At 40.5% G+C, this 15,292-nt stretch overlaps 1 protein-coding gene across 1 annotated transcript in view; it reads left to right on the forward strand.

Annotated features, from left to right (window-relative positions):
• Nucleotides 1-2,472: 2,472 nt before the first annotated feature.
• The window catches only part of MAGI3 (membrane associated guanylate kinase, WW and PDZ domain containing 3), a gene marked incomplete at its 5' end in the record, with an annotated part of 29,518 nt that continues 16,698 nt past the window's right edge, over nt 2,473-15,292 (forward strand). Inside the window, 9 exons of the mRNA XM_029087146.1 lie at nt 2,473-2,589; nt 4,444-4,563; nt 5,869-6,078; nt 7,377-7,551; nt 8,387-8,466; nt 10,594-10,651; nt 11,637-11,731; nt 12,330-12,518; nt 13,936-14,544. Coding sequence (XP_028942979.1) covers nt 2,473-2,589; nt 4,444-4,563; nt 5,869-6,078; nt 7,377-7,551; nt 8,387-8,466; nt 10,594-10,651; nt 11,637-11,731; nt 12,330-12,518; nt 13,936-14,544 — 1,653 coding nt within the window. The remainder of the gene's footprint in view (nt 2,590-4,443; nt 4,564-5,868; nt 6,079-7,376; nt 7,552-8,386; nt 8,467-10,593; nt 10,652-11,636; nt 11,732-12,329; nt 12,519-13,935; nt 14,545-15,292) is intronic.

Consider the following 15,292-nt stretch of genomic DNA (forward strand, 5'->3'; position numbering starts at 1 on the left):
CTTTCTGTCACTTTCTCTCTGCCTACTGTTTTGTTTGACTTTCTTCTGTTTTCCCCAGGGAATCCTTTCAATCTTCAATGTAGTCATCTTGGTCTCAGAGTATAGTCCAATCTTTAAGGTTTTAAATTCAAACTTAACCCCTCAGTGTCACCATGCCCTTAGTAGCAGCTTTGCTTTTAATTTTTTTTTTTTTACTGAGTTAATAATTATTGAAAAGGGCTTATGAGCATTTAAATTTTAAAACATGAAGAGGGTAAGATCAGTGAATAAATAAAGTCTCTGTAACTCTACATCCAGTACAGATTTTCACCTCTTGCCAAGTTCTTCTGACGTACGACGTTCTCAACATAGCTAACAAACAGATTCATCTGCCTGAGTGAACTATGTGTGTATTGATCTGCCTAAGTGAAATATGCTTGTATTGTTAAAGTGCAGTGCTATAGATCTGGCTTTGACAGCGAGATGGATGGACCGTTTTAGTGGTAAAACATTTTTTAATGTTGAGAAACCATCTTGTCTACAAACAATAAAGTGATTTGTAGTAACAAATGGAAAATATTTTTCTTGCTGGAGATTACACCATTCGTTTTCATTTTCCATGACATGTTTTGCTCATTATGCTGCAAGAAGCAAATCCAAAGTTTTATAAAGAACAGCTCATGATGGCAAAATAGGGAATTGAGCTGGGGGCTTGGTGTCATAACAACAGAGAGCGCGGGACCCGGGGGAGCGCTGCGGAGTTTCATGTTTGAGAAGGAGTTGGGGGGAACGAGGGATGCTGCTCACCCCACCCATGTTAGTGGGAATTGCTGTGTTGCTTGTGTAACTTCTGGAGAGCCGTGAGGGCTGTGCTGTGGTGTCCTCTCACTGCTGGAGAATGCGTTTCGTGTTTCTGGGCATAATTTTTAAATAAATGACAGTGTTAAAGGAGGGTGAGAAAGAGACTTCGTTTGGAGGGCAGGGCTTGCATTGAGCACTGAGTGTGCTGGTTGTGTTCCTGGGGGCATGTGGATGTGTGTGGTGGGCTTTTTCTTTGTTTGCTTGGGGGTTAGTGTGGTTTCTTTGGGTTTTGGTTAATTTATGGATAGCACAGACCTCTATGAAGAGAGGTAATCTTGATTTCACCTTTAAATACTTTCCAGCATGCCATTGCTTTGCTTGGAGGGAAAAGGGTGCAAATTGCAATACGGTTTGCCATTAATGAGTGGTGATAGCCGAGGTAATGTTTGAGAGACGTGTGCAATGTGTGTATCTGCCCTTAACTTGGCAAAAAGGGAAGGGAAAGTATAAACTTGCCAAAATCAAAACCTGCAGCTGACTTTGCAGCGGTGACACATGGTTGGGAAAAATTGGAAGGGGTTTTTGTGTTCCAGTAGTTTTGGTTTGTTGGGTTTTTCCAAATTTGACATTCTGTGTAAGTACAGTAATCTTGGTTTAAGGTGTAGGTGAACTTTGTATTAAGACTGATGTGGGTCTGTGTCCCGTTTTATTCTTGGGCTGTTTGAGGTGGTCTCTTCAGCAGCTGGTCTCAGCAGGCTTCAGAGGCTCCTGTCCGAATCGCTCCTGCAGCAGGTTCATACATCTCCTAACCTGTTGCTGACATAATTTAAAAGGAGCAGTTGTCTGTCCCAGCTTTTGTTCCCACTGCTGTGATGCGCCCACGAGTGCCTGCTGCTGGCCATCTCCTAGGCTGGGTTTTGAAGACAAAAACTAAGAGTCTTTTTCCCTAAAGCCCTGAGTGTTCTGCTGTAGTACGTAACTTAAATTTCTCAAGGTCACTGAACTCTATTTAATGTGCTTTCTGGGAAGATGACAGGGTACAAAAGATTGTTTTGTACCCTTCTGTCAGAAGGATGAAGCAGTAATACAAGCGCTCAGTTATTTGTGTGCTGAAGGGGCCACGGTTATCTAGTGATATGACAGATTCGCTAATGATACCTGACAGAAGTACTGCAAAGGAATAATTGTAAAAAACCCTCTTCTATCCTGCAGTGTTTTTAAAAAAGAAAAGATTTTCTTTTTATAATCTCAAGAATGCAGATTCCCACGTGACAAAATACTGAGTTCAGGTGCCTAGCCAGTAGGTATAAATTGAATAGAAAGTATCATCGCTGTATTTTGTAGCAGTTTGCTGTCAACAGAGACTTTCAATTTTGCTAATGGATTTTATATTTTAATATTTGTTATTGATTTCCAAACAGTTCCAGAATATTGTCACTGTCTTGCTTGGGAGCTACTGAGGTTGGATAGTTGTTGCTCAGCCACGCTTAAAATCATCGTGCCAGTTTACACCAGCAGAGAGTCGAGCTTTGCTAGCAGAGAATGGCTTTTCTGTTCAGGTTGTTGCATTTAAAACAACCCAGCTCTTTCTGCTGCTTTCCTTCTTTGAAATGTTTATAGCAGTGAAATGCCATTCTTGTTGTGAGAACCTGCTTAATTTTTACACATTATTCTTGTTTGTTGTTTTTTAAGGAAAAGTCATCAACAAAGACTTGCGCCACTACTTGAGCCTTCAGTTCCAGAAGGGCTCGATAGACCATAAACTCCAGCAAGTGATCAGAGACAATCTCTACTTGAGAACCATCCCTTGTAAGTATGTAAAGATCATCCTCATTTGATCTGTTCCTGCTAACCATCACATAATTCAAGAGCTTTAAATGCCTTCTCTCCTAATCTGGTTTATAATTTTACCTCGAAGGAGGAACTTCCAGAAATGGCTTTGCTATAGTAGCTTCATATCTCAAGTTGCAATGAAAAGGTATGGCCAATACGGACTGACAAACCAGTGAAAACTTCAGCATTCAAAGCTCAGAGCATTTCAGGAGTTTCTGTGTTTTAGGCATCAGAAGCTTGTCAGTTTTTGTTGTTGTTAGAAGAACCACAACAACCATGGGAAAATAAACCTTCCTCAGAATGATCACGCAGTGCAAACACCTCCTGATTTTTGTCAATGTGTTGTTTTTTGCATAAAGAAACTGAGACCTCAGAGGGTCACACGCGTTAGGCAGATAGTGCAGCTGGAAGGAGAGTTGCAGGAGGGACTGTAGGCAGAAAGGGTTGCAATGACAGAAGATATGAGGCACCTGTTTGCTCATCCTGAGGAGACTGCACAAGGAGGTGGCAGCAAGAGGGAGTGCGAATCTGTGGCCCAAAAAGAGGAAGAAACTGTGCATGGACAAACTTCAGTGTCACAGCAAGGATTAATTAGAGAATCTGGATGGACCTGTCTCATCAATTATGCCAGCCCTTCTGCTTTGAGCATCTGCTGGCATCTCTTGGTCCAGCCAGCACAGGTCTTCCCTTGCCTTTAGCGAGGTGCCTGAAGGTTACTGCTCCTGCCAGTGGACCTTCATAGAAAGCACCGTTCAGGCTACAGGACGCTCTGACAGCTGCCAAATATCCTGATGCTGCATCTCACCTTTCTGTGCCATTTACTTGCTTAATTATCACAAGATCATCCTTTACCTTGTCTCAAGGGTTCACTGATTAAAAAGGCTCATCGTGGATTGAATTTAAATATTCATTGCTCTAAAAACTTAAAAGTTTGTCCCCTAACGTTTCTGTAACTACAGGAATTCCATTCTCAGTTTAGCATCACTATCATGTTGAGTGTGCCCAAGAGTTTGGACTTTCTTAGAAGATAATAATAGTGAAAGGCAGTTTGTTTGCTGTTAGCTCCTGTTCACAATGCTGCCTGGAAAAAAATGATTTATGCCTTTAAAATGTTATTAGGTTCTAGACAATAATGAATCAGTGGAGTCCTTTCCAGGAGAGCTTTAGTTAAGCTATTATAACTGTGGGAGACCTGTATTTATAGATATAACACTTTGAGAACTTTTGCATTAACACAGCAATTTACGATTACTTTGAAAAGCTTACCTATGGCTAGGGTTTGGAGTACAGATGAATTACACTCTGAATTGTAAGGTTAACAAATAGGTTTTGTGCCCAGTTGTGGATTTGGTGGCCCAAAAATCAAATATGCTTTAGTCATGCTGACCTCACTGCAGACTGGTGAGTTGGTACTGCTGGAAACAGTGGAGAGAAGCGGCACCCTTACAGCTGTGTTAAAATACCACAGCCCTTAAACAGCTCCCAGAATCCCAGACTGCTCGCGCCTGGTACAGGCGTCATCAGCTTCCATGGAATAAGTTTTCGGTTTGCTGAGCATAAGAAGGAATTCTAAGTACCACCTCACCCAGCTTTTTTTCCCTCTCCTTCCTCAATACCAGAACTGTCATTCCTACGTAATTTATTGGCCTAGTTTTTATACGTTAATGTTCACTTGCTCACCAGTGCTCTCACTCTTATCTTAATGGACTGACATCATCATTGTATAAAGATTCAAAAATGGATTGTTTTTACTGGATTGTACAGTGGGCAGCATTTGGTAAACAGACAGCACTTAAGTATCTTACAAGAGTGTTTTCTCTGTCTTTTCAGGCACTACAAGGGCTCCCAGAGATGGGGAGGTCCCTGGGGTAGACTATAATTTCATTCCTGTTGAGCAGTTTAAAGCACTGGAAGAAAGCGGAGCCTTGCTAGAAAGTGGAACGTATGATGGTATGTTGATGATGTTTCATGGAATGGGAATAAGGACTCAGTACTCATGTCCAGCATCTGGGTCTGAGTGTAGTTCCTTGTATCCAGGAGGTGCCACTTTTCCTGCACGTTGATGGTCAGCTGTCATTGACGCTCAAAGGAATTTAGCAGATTATAAACCTGCCTGATTTTTACATATGTTTAATGTACATTTGATTCAAGCACCTTCAAGCATCCATCTAGAGGACCTCTTTGGTAGGTGGTGGTTTTACTGCCACCTGGACAAATTTGATTCCCCCTCCTAGGGGAGGGGGAAAAACAATTTAAAAAGAAAATTCTGTGAAAGGCCCTGTACCTCCTTGTTTTACACGTCTCGTGCTGTCTGCTAACATCATTCTGTCTCTGGAAATCTCCTAAGCAAATTTAGACTAAACTAGCACTTCTTTTTTTTTTCCTTAGCTCCTCTTTGTCTGACTGTCACCACTTTGAGCCTCACCCTCATTGATATTTTCAGAAGGGTTTCTTATTTATTTTTTTTACATGGTCAAAACCATATCCAGCCACCAAATGTTACCCAGCAGGAAAAAATCTGGGAAGCTGTCTTGCTGTGTGCTCAATTCCCTAATAAAAATCATATGGACAGTGAGGAGAGAGGTCAATTGCTGAAATTCTTTTCCAGAAAACAACAGATGATTCATAGTCTTTGTGTTTTAGATTAAAATCTGTTCATTTTTCTCAAGTGCAAATCATTTTTAGATGAAGCTATATTAATGGCTTTGTTTAGCAAGTGTATTGTCAGTAGAAAATTGTAGAACTGTAGTTTTAAAATCAGTTATTTGTAACTCTTTTTATTTAAATAGATACTTCATGTTTCTGCACAAAATTAATTTGCTTTTTGACTTTAGTGTGTTTCTGTTGCTGCATATTACTCTGCTAAATCAGTTGAACAGTAGAGTAAGAACTATTCATTTTCACTGTTTTGCTTCTCTCGGACTGTTCTCCAAGTCTTTTTATGGAGCATTAGTGAATTCTGTGCAAAGTAAAAAAATTAATCTTTTTTTCTGTTAAAACATGTGGCAGGATAGAAATTTTGAATTAAACCTGGTTTTTGAAGTCAAATAGCATCATTGGCAAAAAGACAATGGAGGAATAAATAGATTTTGACTGTTGATTGTTTTTTAATAGTGCTGCTGTCTTCTTATAGAAGGTAAGTTACAGCTCAGGTCTTTCACCAAAAGCATGTTACACAGACAACAAAACGTTCACAGCCAGTGCTTTCAGTGAGTATCAGTGCTTTAGTCATCTTGATTTCTGTCTCATTGTCAGGTAATTTTTATGGTACTCCAAAGCCTCCAGCAGAGCCCAGCCCATTTCAGCCTGATCCAGTGGATCAAGTTCTTTTTGACAATGATTTTGATACAGAATCACAGAGGAAAAGAACCACATCTGTCAGCAAAATGCAAAGGATGGACAGTTCTCTCCCTGAAGAGGAGGAAGAGGAGGAAAAGGAAGCAGTTAATGGCAGCGGAGGGATAGGTTGGTTGACAAGGGGAGAAATCCCCTGAAGTATTGTATGAATGGATAAGAAGTATACAAATAACACTCATGCTTACTTGAACTGCTTCCTTAGTTTTGGTGAAGTTTGAAGGCAGTTTTCTATTCAGACTGATGTTTTTACTTGATTTTGAAATGATCTTCTAAAAAGAAACAGCTGTTCTCCCAGCCAGATGTGCAATTGCATCATAAAATGCACTGCTCAGTAGAGAACATGTAGTGCTGGGCATTGGCCAGTTAAATGAGGAGGAAGGAAAAATGTATCCACTCTTCAAATAACGGAATCCTTTGCAGTGTATAATTCATACCCTGTAAATGTTATTGTTTAACTTTGAGGAGGTTACTGAATTTGTATGCAGTAGACTTTAGTGAAACAATTGGTTTAAGGGATGACACTAGCTCGTACTGTAAAATTTTCAGATGATTTTGGTTAAGGGAACTATTGCACAACCTGAAACTGCCTGAAGGGGAGTTTGTGGAGAGAAATAAAGCAGAGTGTGTTGGGACTGGACCAGTGTCCAGTTGGACATTTCTAAGATTGGCAGGATGCCCTTTTCCTTTTGCTGTCATGGTTACTCATCTCGAGGGGGAAGAACTGATGGGGAGAGAAACCGTCACATTGCATTTGCAGATGATCCTGTGTGTGAGTGTTTAAGACAGACTTACACTGACCAGACCTGACCTAATCTTGCAAGCTTCAGGGCTGGCAACACCACGGCGCAGAGCGGCCCGGTGGCCAGGCTGGTGGTGAGGTGAAGGTCGTGGACATCGTTGTGTGACGGAGGATACCAAGCATAACCTCAGGACTGAAGGGCAGAAGCTTGCCTTTAAAGTTTTCTGCAGGGATTTTGGGGAGCTTTCTCTTGTTGTGGCTTGCAGGCAGGTGTTGTTTGTTTTATTGGCAGTTTGGGTCTTCTTTACGTTTCATTCTGGTGCTTTGAGGAATATTAGTAGGATTTGGGGGGGGGTTTGGTGGCATTAAACTGTTACTTATGTGGGAGCAGCAACAGAGTGTAGTCAGCTTGGATCTCTGCCAGTGTTGATTTTTCAGCATAGGCTCAGACACATAATACAAGGTTAATTCTGTTTGGCAGGGGAAGAGCAGAGTTCAGTGTCATGTCAGCTTTTCAAAGTTCACAGCTGAAAAAAAAGTGGAAGAATGCACATCACATACAGGGACGTGTTTGACATCCACTCGTAGCCAGATTAAGAGGGTGGTTCTTTGTGAGAAACAACATAAACATCTGACAAATAGTAACACTTTCCCTGAACAACTGCAGAAAACAGAGAAAAACATTCAGATTCTCCTGACTGGATGAAACCTGTTCCCAGCTACAACCAGACAAGCAGCTCCATGGACTTCAGAAATTACTTGTCGAGGGATGAAACCCTGGAACCACTGCCCAAGAACTGGGAGATGGCCTACACCGACACTGGCATGATCTACTTCATTGAGTGAGTACACCAGCTCCGTGGAGGCATTGCTGTGCCCTTCGGAGAAGTGCTGATGAGCTGCAGTCTCAGCAGCTGCCAGCTGCTCTCACACTTCTCTTCTGCTCCTACTGCTTCAATTTCTTTGTGAAATTAAATATATTCCTACTGTTTCATTCCTTACTGGTAGTCACCTGTGCTGCGTACTTGGTACGATTGCCATTGCGCAGGAAAGTCTTATAGTTCCGCACACAAAAGTCAGTTTGTTTGTAATGGGAGTTTTGTATCTCTGAAAAATACAAAGCTGAGTGGGTATTGATAGGTGAGGCGTAACATCTTATAAACGTTCACTATGTCAAATTTCTCTGAAATCTGAGAGCTCATTTATTCTTTCTGCACTGCTTGTGTTCCTTGGCTGGGAATACGTGCTTAAAAATACAAATAGCACAGATTAAAGCCCAGGGTGGGAAAGCAGCTCATATGTGCACAATCATTTATTGATTTCTAAAGGAAACAAAAAACTTCATGAAAGTTAAGCATAAGAAGAACCTAAAAATGTGTTTTCCTCTCAGGTAGAAACAGCTGATATTCCCACATGAGCTCTTGGGGGCAGGGAATAGCGCTTGTACCTCTGACATTTCATATCTGTCCTGGAGAGTCTCCAGCGTGTTCATACCTCTGAGCGTCATTGTTGCCTTTTTTTAGCATTTTATGGTGTGAGTGAGGCACAAATAAAGGTTACATTATATAAAGGCTACAGTTTGCACATGGTAGTAAATATTTAAAAGTTAAAGTAAAGCAAAGTTTCATCATTCTGAGGGAGTGCTCTTCTTCTAATGGGGTGTGTTCTGCTCCACAGTCACAACACCAAGACAACCACGTGGCTTGATCCACGGCTCTGTAAGAAAGCCAAAGCTCCTGAAGATTGTGAAGATGGAGGTGAGATGTTCAGAATTCATTTGTCACCTGTGACTAATAAATGTCTGAGTTTGTCACAGCTGGATACAATCCATTACTGCTGTGGTAGCAGCTTCTTCCTGATACACACGACTGGAGCAGGCAGTGTATTGCTGAGTCCCTCGTTTGGTGGCAATAGGAGTGTAATAAGACTGGGCAATTTCATAGTGTACTTTCCCTGGAATAGTAGAATCTGACTGCATCATGGGTTTGTCTGCATTCCTGAGATGAGAATGAGATGTTTTGTTCCAGTAACTATCATTGCTGGGAGGAAAACTGTGTACACTAGTGACAGTCTCGCTGGAAATTTTGCGAGAGGAATATGGCAGGAGGAAGAGGTCCATAAGTGTTAGAATATAGGAGTGATGAACAAGATACAGCGTGATATCTACTGCTGATGATACCTATTGCATGTGACATGACATAATATTTGAATGCATAAGTAGAGGGAACAATCTGACTCCCTTCAACTCTTCACATTGTTGCTTCAGGACTTACAGGTCAGGATCATTACTGGCCTACAGACAACTCCTGCAACCATTTTCTCCATAGTCATGCAGTTTAATCAGCTAGAAAAGATCACCAAATAGCTTTGTCTTCAGCAAATGCCTGACATGTTACAAAAGCTAAGACAGACTCAGAATAGCCTGTCGTCTTCCTAAATTGCACAGCTTAACAGTCATGAATTCATAATGAAGCCAGCTGGAGCAATGGACGCATACTGCTGCTTATTAAACATATGTGCAGCTCACCGCAGGATAAAAAGAGCACTTTAAACAGAGAGATGCAGAATGTCCAAATGAACAACATTGAAATGAATAGACCCACTGAGTCTTTTGTCAAACCCTTTGGAGTGATGCTGGTATTAATAATTGGTAACATGCTGTTATACGCTACGAAAATTCCTGTTACTATCAAAACTTAGGGCAGCCTCAAACAAGATTACATAGCAGTTTTATCCTATCAAAAGATACCTGACTGTATCTGTTATTCTAATATTTAAAGTTTCCATGGTCAAAGTAACTAGAACAGTAAAGCTAGAATAATTTGGCCTCTGTGTTAACTGCTTATCAGCTTCAGTCAGTAATGATCTGCTGCTGGGCACCATTTTGCCAGACTCTGAATTTGCCATAAAAAGGAGCTTTTCACATGTAACTTTCAGTATCTGTATCAGACAGGTAATTTTTTATTTTAGACCCCTAATGTAGGGATGTTCAGGCCCGAGCCACTGTCGCCTACCTTGCTGTGGCTGCAGGAGCAGTCAGGCTGCAGTGACACGGAGCTGCATTTTGCTTTCTTGGAAGGCCAGGCAGTCTGTGCTGAGTTTGATGTGGCCAGACCTTAACACGTGCTAGCTAGTTTTGGGGTGTCTCACTGTATTGCAAACATCGGGGTGAAATAGCCTGCCACAGTAGGGGGTCTCTTCTTACTCATCACCTGTGGCAGTTACAGTTCTGACTGAAAGTTTCTTGGGTTGACTGAAAACTGAAACGTTGTCAGAATACAGTGAAATATCCTGACGTTATTGAGAGAACAAATAAAGGTGGCATTACTTCTGCCAGTTGTCTTAAGCAGAAAGTACAAGAGGAATGGAGATGCATGGCTTTACAGGCTTGGGATGTAATACTCTGAGGCATTTATAGCTCTCTTTTGTGGTGTGTTTGGGGGCAGAAGCAGTGCAATCATAATAAATATTGTATAGTTTAAACAGTCAACAACTATCAGCTCGCATTCATAATTTACAATTAGATTAATTTTAAATAATGTATTTTTCTTCCCCTTTATAGGTTCTTCCTCTCTAAATAGGTTAGTTTGTATCTTGCCTTTTAGTTTTGTTATATGTTTTAAGTGGTGTGATTTTGTTGAATACAAGTCTCCTCATCTAGTGGAACAAAGAGTAAGAGTTACAGGGCTTCACATTCCTTGGAACATGCTGATATCCTTTAGTCAGCAGGACCACCCTCAAACAAACAAAGGGAAGAAAAAAGGACCTGTACTTTCCTCGTATTTTTCATGAGTCTGTAATCTGTCCTCTCGTGCCTTCATAAGAACTCTGCTATTTGCCAATTGTTTTCTATTGTAATGGAGAATTTTGTTCTTTTTATGCAGAACTTCCTTATGGGTGGGAAAAAATAGAAGATCCTCAATATGGAACATATTATGTTGAGTAAGTGCTAATTAATAATTTGACGTAGTTATAAATTGAGCAGAAAATAATGAAGCTTTTGATATACAGTATGTGTAGGTTGTAATGCAATCTAATTATTAAACGTATCCAGGAGAAACAGTTCTGGAGGCAGTGAACACATGGTGCACACTTCTGAAGCAGTGGCATGAGGGGAGATCCATGGCATGACCTTACTGACTTACTGGATTGTATCTCTTCTGGGATGGGAAAGCAAGTAGCAACCAGAGTCATTTATCAATGGGAATGAGCTGATGTAATTTTCCTCAGCTTTAACAAAGATGGGGTGACTGATTTAAGAGTGGCACCTGATAAATGTAAAAGAGCAAGAGTAACTTATATCTCATTGCTGTCTTCAAAGAGCTAAGTAAATAACTAGTAAATAGCTGCAAGAGCTCTTCTGAGTCTCCTTCAGGTCAGAGTAGATGAAATCTCTCTTTAACCATGGAGAAGAAAGTTAATAGAGTTGAAAGTGTTAGCTTCAGAGAACAAGCTAACATTTTTTGACTTTGTAAAACCAACACAAATATTTAAATTCTTCCCAAACTTACTGTTTTTTTCCTACCCTGCTGTACTGCTCTAGCATCTCCTAGTAAGCAGATGATCTCTGAGTTTGTAAACATTAAAGGTAGATGGAAGCCACATACAGTATTGAGAGAAGAAACAGATGTTCTCAGTTCTAATGTATTGCAACCTTTTGAAAATTTGCAGAGTGGAATAAAGGTATCCTCTACCTAATAATTACAGGAAGTAAAATTATATTGGCTCTTGAAGTAAATCAACCTATTGAAAGGAAAAATAATACTTTCAGTGTTGATTATGATAGTTTGTTGTTCATTCCTCCAGAGCATTAATCTGAGATAATAAAAAGTAGTATTTGGAGATGTATCTTCTGTGGTTGTCTTTCCTGTGAAATAGGCAAAATGCTTTCTGCTGAATTCCTGATCTGCCTTTTGTGTGTCTACAGTCACATTAACCAGAAAACTCAGTTTGAAAACCCAGTATTGGAAGCCAAAAGAAAAAAACAGCTAGGACAGACTGATGTTGGCCCTTCAAAATCAGGTATCGCTGAACATGGTGTTCTTTGTCACTAGTCTCTTTATCTGCAATTATGCATCATAAGTAGCCAGTTTGGGACAAGCATTAGCCTTGTCTTCTTACTGGCCATTGTGGCGTTGCCCTCCCAAATCCGTAGAGTTTTTTGAATGATTTTTAATGTTAAAATTAAATTGAGATCCTAAGACTGCTTTAAAATATTCTGATAATTCTGAAGCTGGTTGGCATAAGCAGCTTTTGAATATATGGAGGGCTAGAAGTGTCAGCTGGAATTTTTATGTTTTTGATCTACTTCATGCTTGTTATTCAAGGGTTCGAGTGCAAAACTGGGGATTACAGGTGAGAGCTTTAGTTCCAGCTGTTTTGTAATCTGTCCTCCATCTTGAAAAAACCTATGTAACTTTCCTGTTCACTGAGCTCAGCTGTGAAATGAGTGTGACAGTATCTTGTTTGCTTTACTCAGTGCTGCAGAGGCTAACCAGTGTTAACCAAACAAATCATTAACCTTTAAATCACTAACCTTAAAAAACCAACTAAACAAAAACCTTATCAAAACTAACTCTGGTTTCCTGCCTTCATGTCTCTTTGTTCCATAACTCTAAAGGGCTGGAGAAGTCTCTCTTCACTAGAGATCCATCCCAGCTTACAGGAGCACTTATTCGGACATCGCTGAAAAAAAGTACAATGGGATTTGGCTTTACAATCATTGGAGGGGACAGACCTGATGAGTTTCTTCAGGTAAAGAATGTGTTAAAAGATGGACCCGCTGCACAAGATGGGAGAATTGCACCAGGTAAACTATTACTTCTCTAAACTTCTGTTTCCTGTGGTGCTTTTAGAGAATGCAGCTTCTGAGGCACAGGAGGATGGATGACTCCATCCACTGACTCTGAGTATGAACGTGTCACTAAATGAAATGTGTTTCAGATTTGTGAAAGATCTGTGCAGAGCAGTGGCTCAAAAGGAAAAGCAGCCATGTTCTAGATACAAATCTACTTTGAGGACACTTCTGAAGATTTTAGTGCTGCTTTAGCCAAGACTTTTGGCTTCATAGTTGTTTACAGAATGTTTTTTTGTTCCCTCTCTACATGTAAAGTAAAAATAGTGTGTTTGAGTCCTGGTCTGTGTTTTGCCTTGTTGCTGCCAAAAGCATAACACCAAATATTAAAATGGCAAAAATCCTGCAGCAGGAAAGAGCAAAGTTGTGTGAACTGGGCAAGTGAGGAAACAAGAGGGATGAGAGCACCTGCAATCCATGAAGAATTGCACACTTTTTCATTGTTATTTTATGTTTAATTAAGTTACCTATAAGCTTACTATAGCATACTAGGAAAGGCAAAATGCTTCTTTACACATCACATAAACTCTCATACACTTCAGAGAAGAAGAGTAAGAAGAATTCATGTTTTTGATGATTAATACTATTTAATTATGAAATGAAACAATTTCCTGTTTTGTTGCTGACCTGTTCTTTGAACTTGTTTGTACGAGGTTCATTTCCTCCTCTGTAAAAATGAAAAAAATCCTGCAGCATTGTGTTGTGCACACACAGGTGTGAGTGTAAAGATGTATATCTGTTCCTGTTGTAGTTCATGTAATAGGGGAGTCACTGCTCTACTGATACCCAAGCATTTAAGTGATAAGACAGTTTGTATTGCACATGCAAAGTTTCATTATCAAAATGATGCAAATTATGAAACAGGGTTTCAGGATCTGAAGCCGACTTCTGCTTCATTTTTTAAATACATGCTGAGCCCTGTGAGGCAGCAGTGTAAGAGTACAGGACGTGTGTGGGCACAGTCCTAGCTTAAGTTCATCCAGTTCTAAGATAAACATAGGACCCCCCCAAAAAATTGATTTATTCTGGAGTGAGTTTAGGATGCTGTACAATATGAATTAAAGTAGAAGACGTCTACTTGCATCTCCTGTAGCTGTACAGTATCATTTTTTAAATCTGCAGCGGATTAAACTTTCTATATTTAGCACACTGTGTTCTGAGGTGAAATAGAATAAATGCACAGAGGAAATGCTTTATGCTTTTTGTCAAGAGATAGCCAAGAGCTAATAGCCCAGCCACCACTCGTTGTTAGTTTTGAAGGCTGCGCAGTGATGTCCTCCAGTTGGGCTTTTCTTCTGAGCCTCAGAACACAGGGCAGGTGTGGGTGGTTTCGTTTCTGTTTTTGACGCTGTTGAACTTTCTTTTGTACCAGGTGATGTCATCGTAGACATAAATGGAAGTTGTGTCCTTGGCCATACCCATGCAGATGTTGTCCAGATGTTTCAGCTAGTTCCTGTAAATCAGTATGTGAACATGACTTTGTGTCGTGGTTATCCTCTTCCTGATGACAATGAAGACCCTGTGGTAGATATAGTGACAGCTACACCCATTATCAACGGACCACCTGGGACCAAGGGAGATGTTTGTGTGACCAGCCAAGATTTAATAACAGGAACGGTTGTGTTGGACCAGAATGGAAAAATGGGCCCTATGTTGGTCAATGGTCGTCTGAATGGTCCTTCCATGGATACAATTGAGCAGAGGATCTCTCTTGCGTCTTCAGGAGGCTCTCAGCCAGAGCTGGTCTCCATTCCTCTAGTCAAAGGTCCTAAAGGCTTTGGGTTTGCCATTGCAGACAGTCCTACAGGACAGAAGGTGAAGATGATTTTAGACAGCCAGTGGTGCCAAGGTCTTCAGAAAGGGGATGTAATCAAGGAGATTTGCCATCAGAATGTACAGAGCTTGACACATCTGCAGGTGGTGGAGGTACTGAAGCAGTTTCCTGTAGGAGCAGAGGTGCCACTGCTTATCTTAAGAGGAGGTACATACATGGTTATATGCTTTTTTAAAGTCCCTTTTTAGTGTGATATCTAAATCGTGTCCAGTCTTGACAGTTAGAGTAGCAGCTTATTATGTCTCTGAGCTGTCACATGAGTACTTGAGGTGCGAGCATGTTGCAAGGGTTTGGGGCTTTTTTATTTTTACTTTTAAATTTTATTATGATATGTTTATGTGCTGTCTCTTCCAAGAGTCTGGGGAATACTAAAGCAAAAATGCAGTTTCTAGCATAACACAGAGTGTATGACGGGTAGAGGACTAGTAGATAGTGTGGGTTTGCCAGAAGGAGCTGAAGGAGTTACGAAGCAACACGTGGCTGCTCAGTGTCCCTTTAAGCTTTTATGGTAGCCCTGAGGGTGTCACTTCAGTCGTGACACTGGCAAAAATCTCCAGGTCTTTTTCTGTATAAATGCTACTATTCCTTCATTAGCCAAGGAAATAATTAGATTTCTTTGGTAGAAGTGAAATTCCTCTAGAGAAATTCATAAAGTCTCTGCATCTGATGGACTGATGTGTGATTTGGTTGACCATTGTTTAGCAAAAAGAGAAGTAGATGTTTTTCATTGTTGTACATCTGTCAATTCTAATTTGAGACTTCTCTGACATGATGTTTTTGGTCAACTGAACATTCACATTGCCATTTAAAAGAAGAGTGAAGAAGCATTTATTATGTTCAGCCCAGGAGGAGCTGATTGTATTGCCTTAATGCTGTTAAAGCTTTTGGTGACCTA

This window comes from Antrostomus carolinensis, unplaced genomic scaffold, assembly GCF_000700745.2.
Source record: "Antrostomus carolinensis isolate BGI_N321 unplaced genomic scaffold, ASM70074v2 scaffold52360, whole genome shotgun sequence".
Lineage (NCBI taxonomy): Eukaryota > Metazoa > Chordata > Aves > Caprimulgiformes > Caprimulgidae > Antrostomus > Antrostomus carolinensis.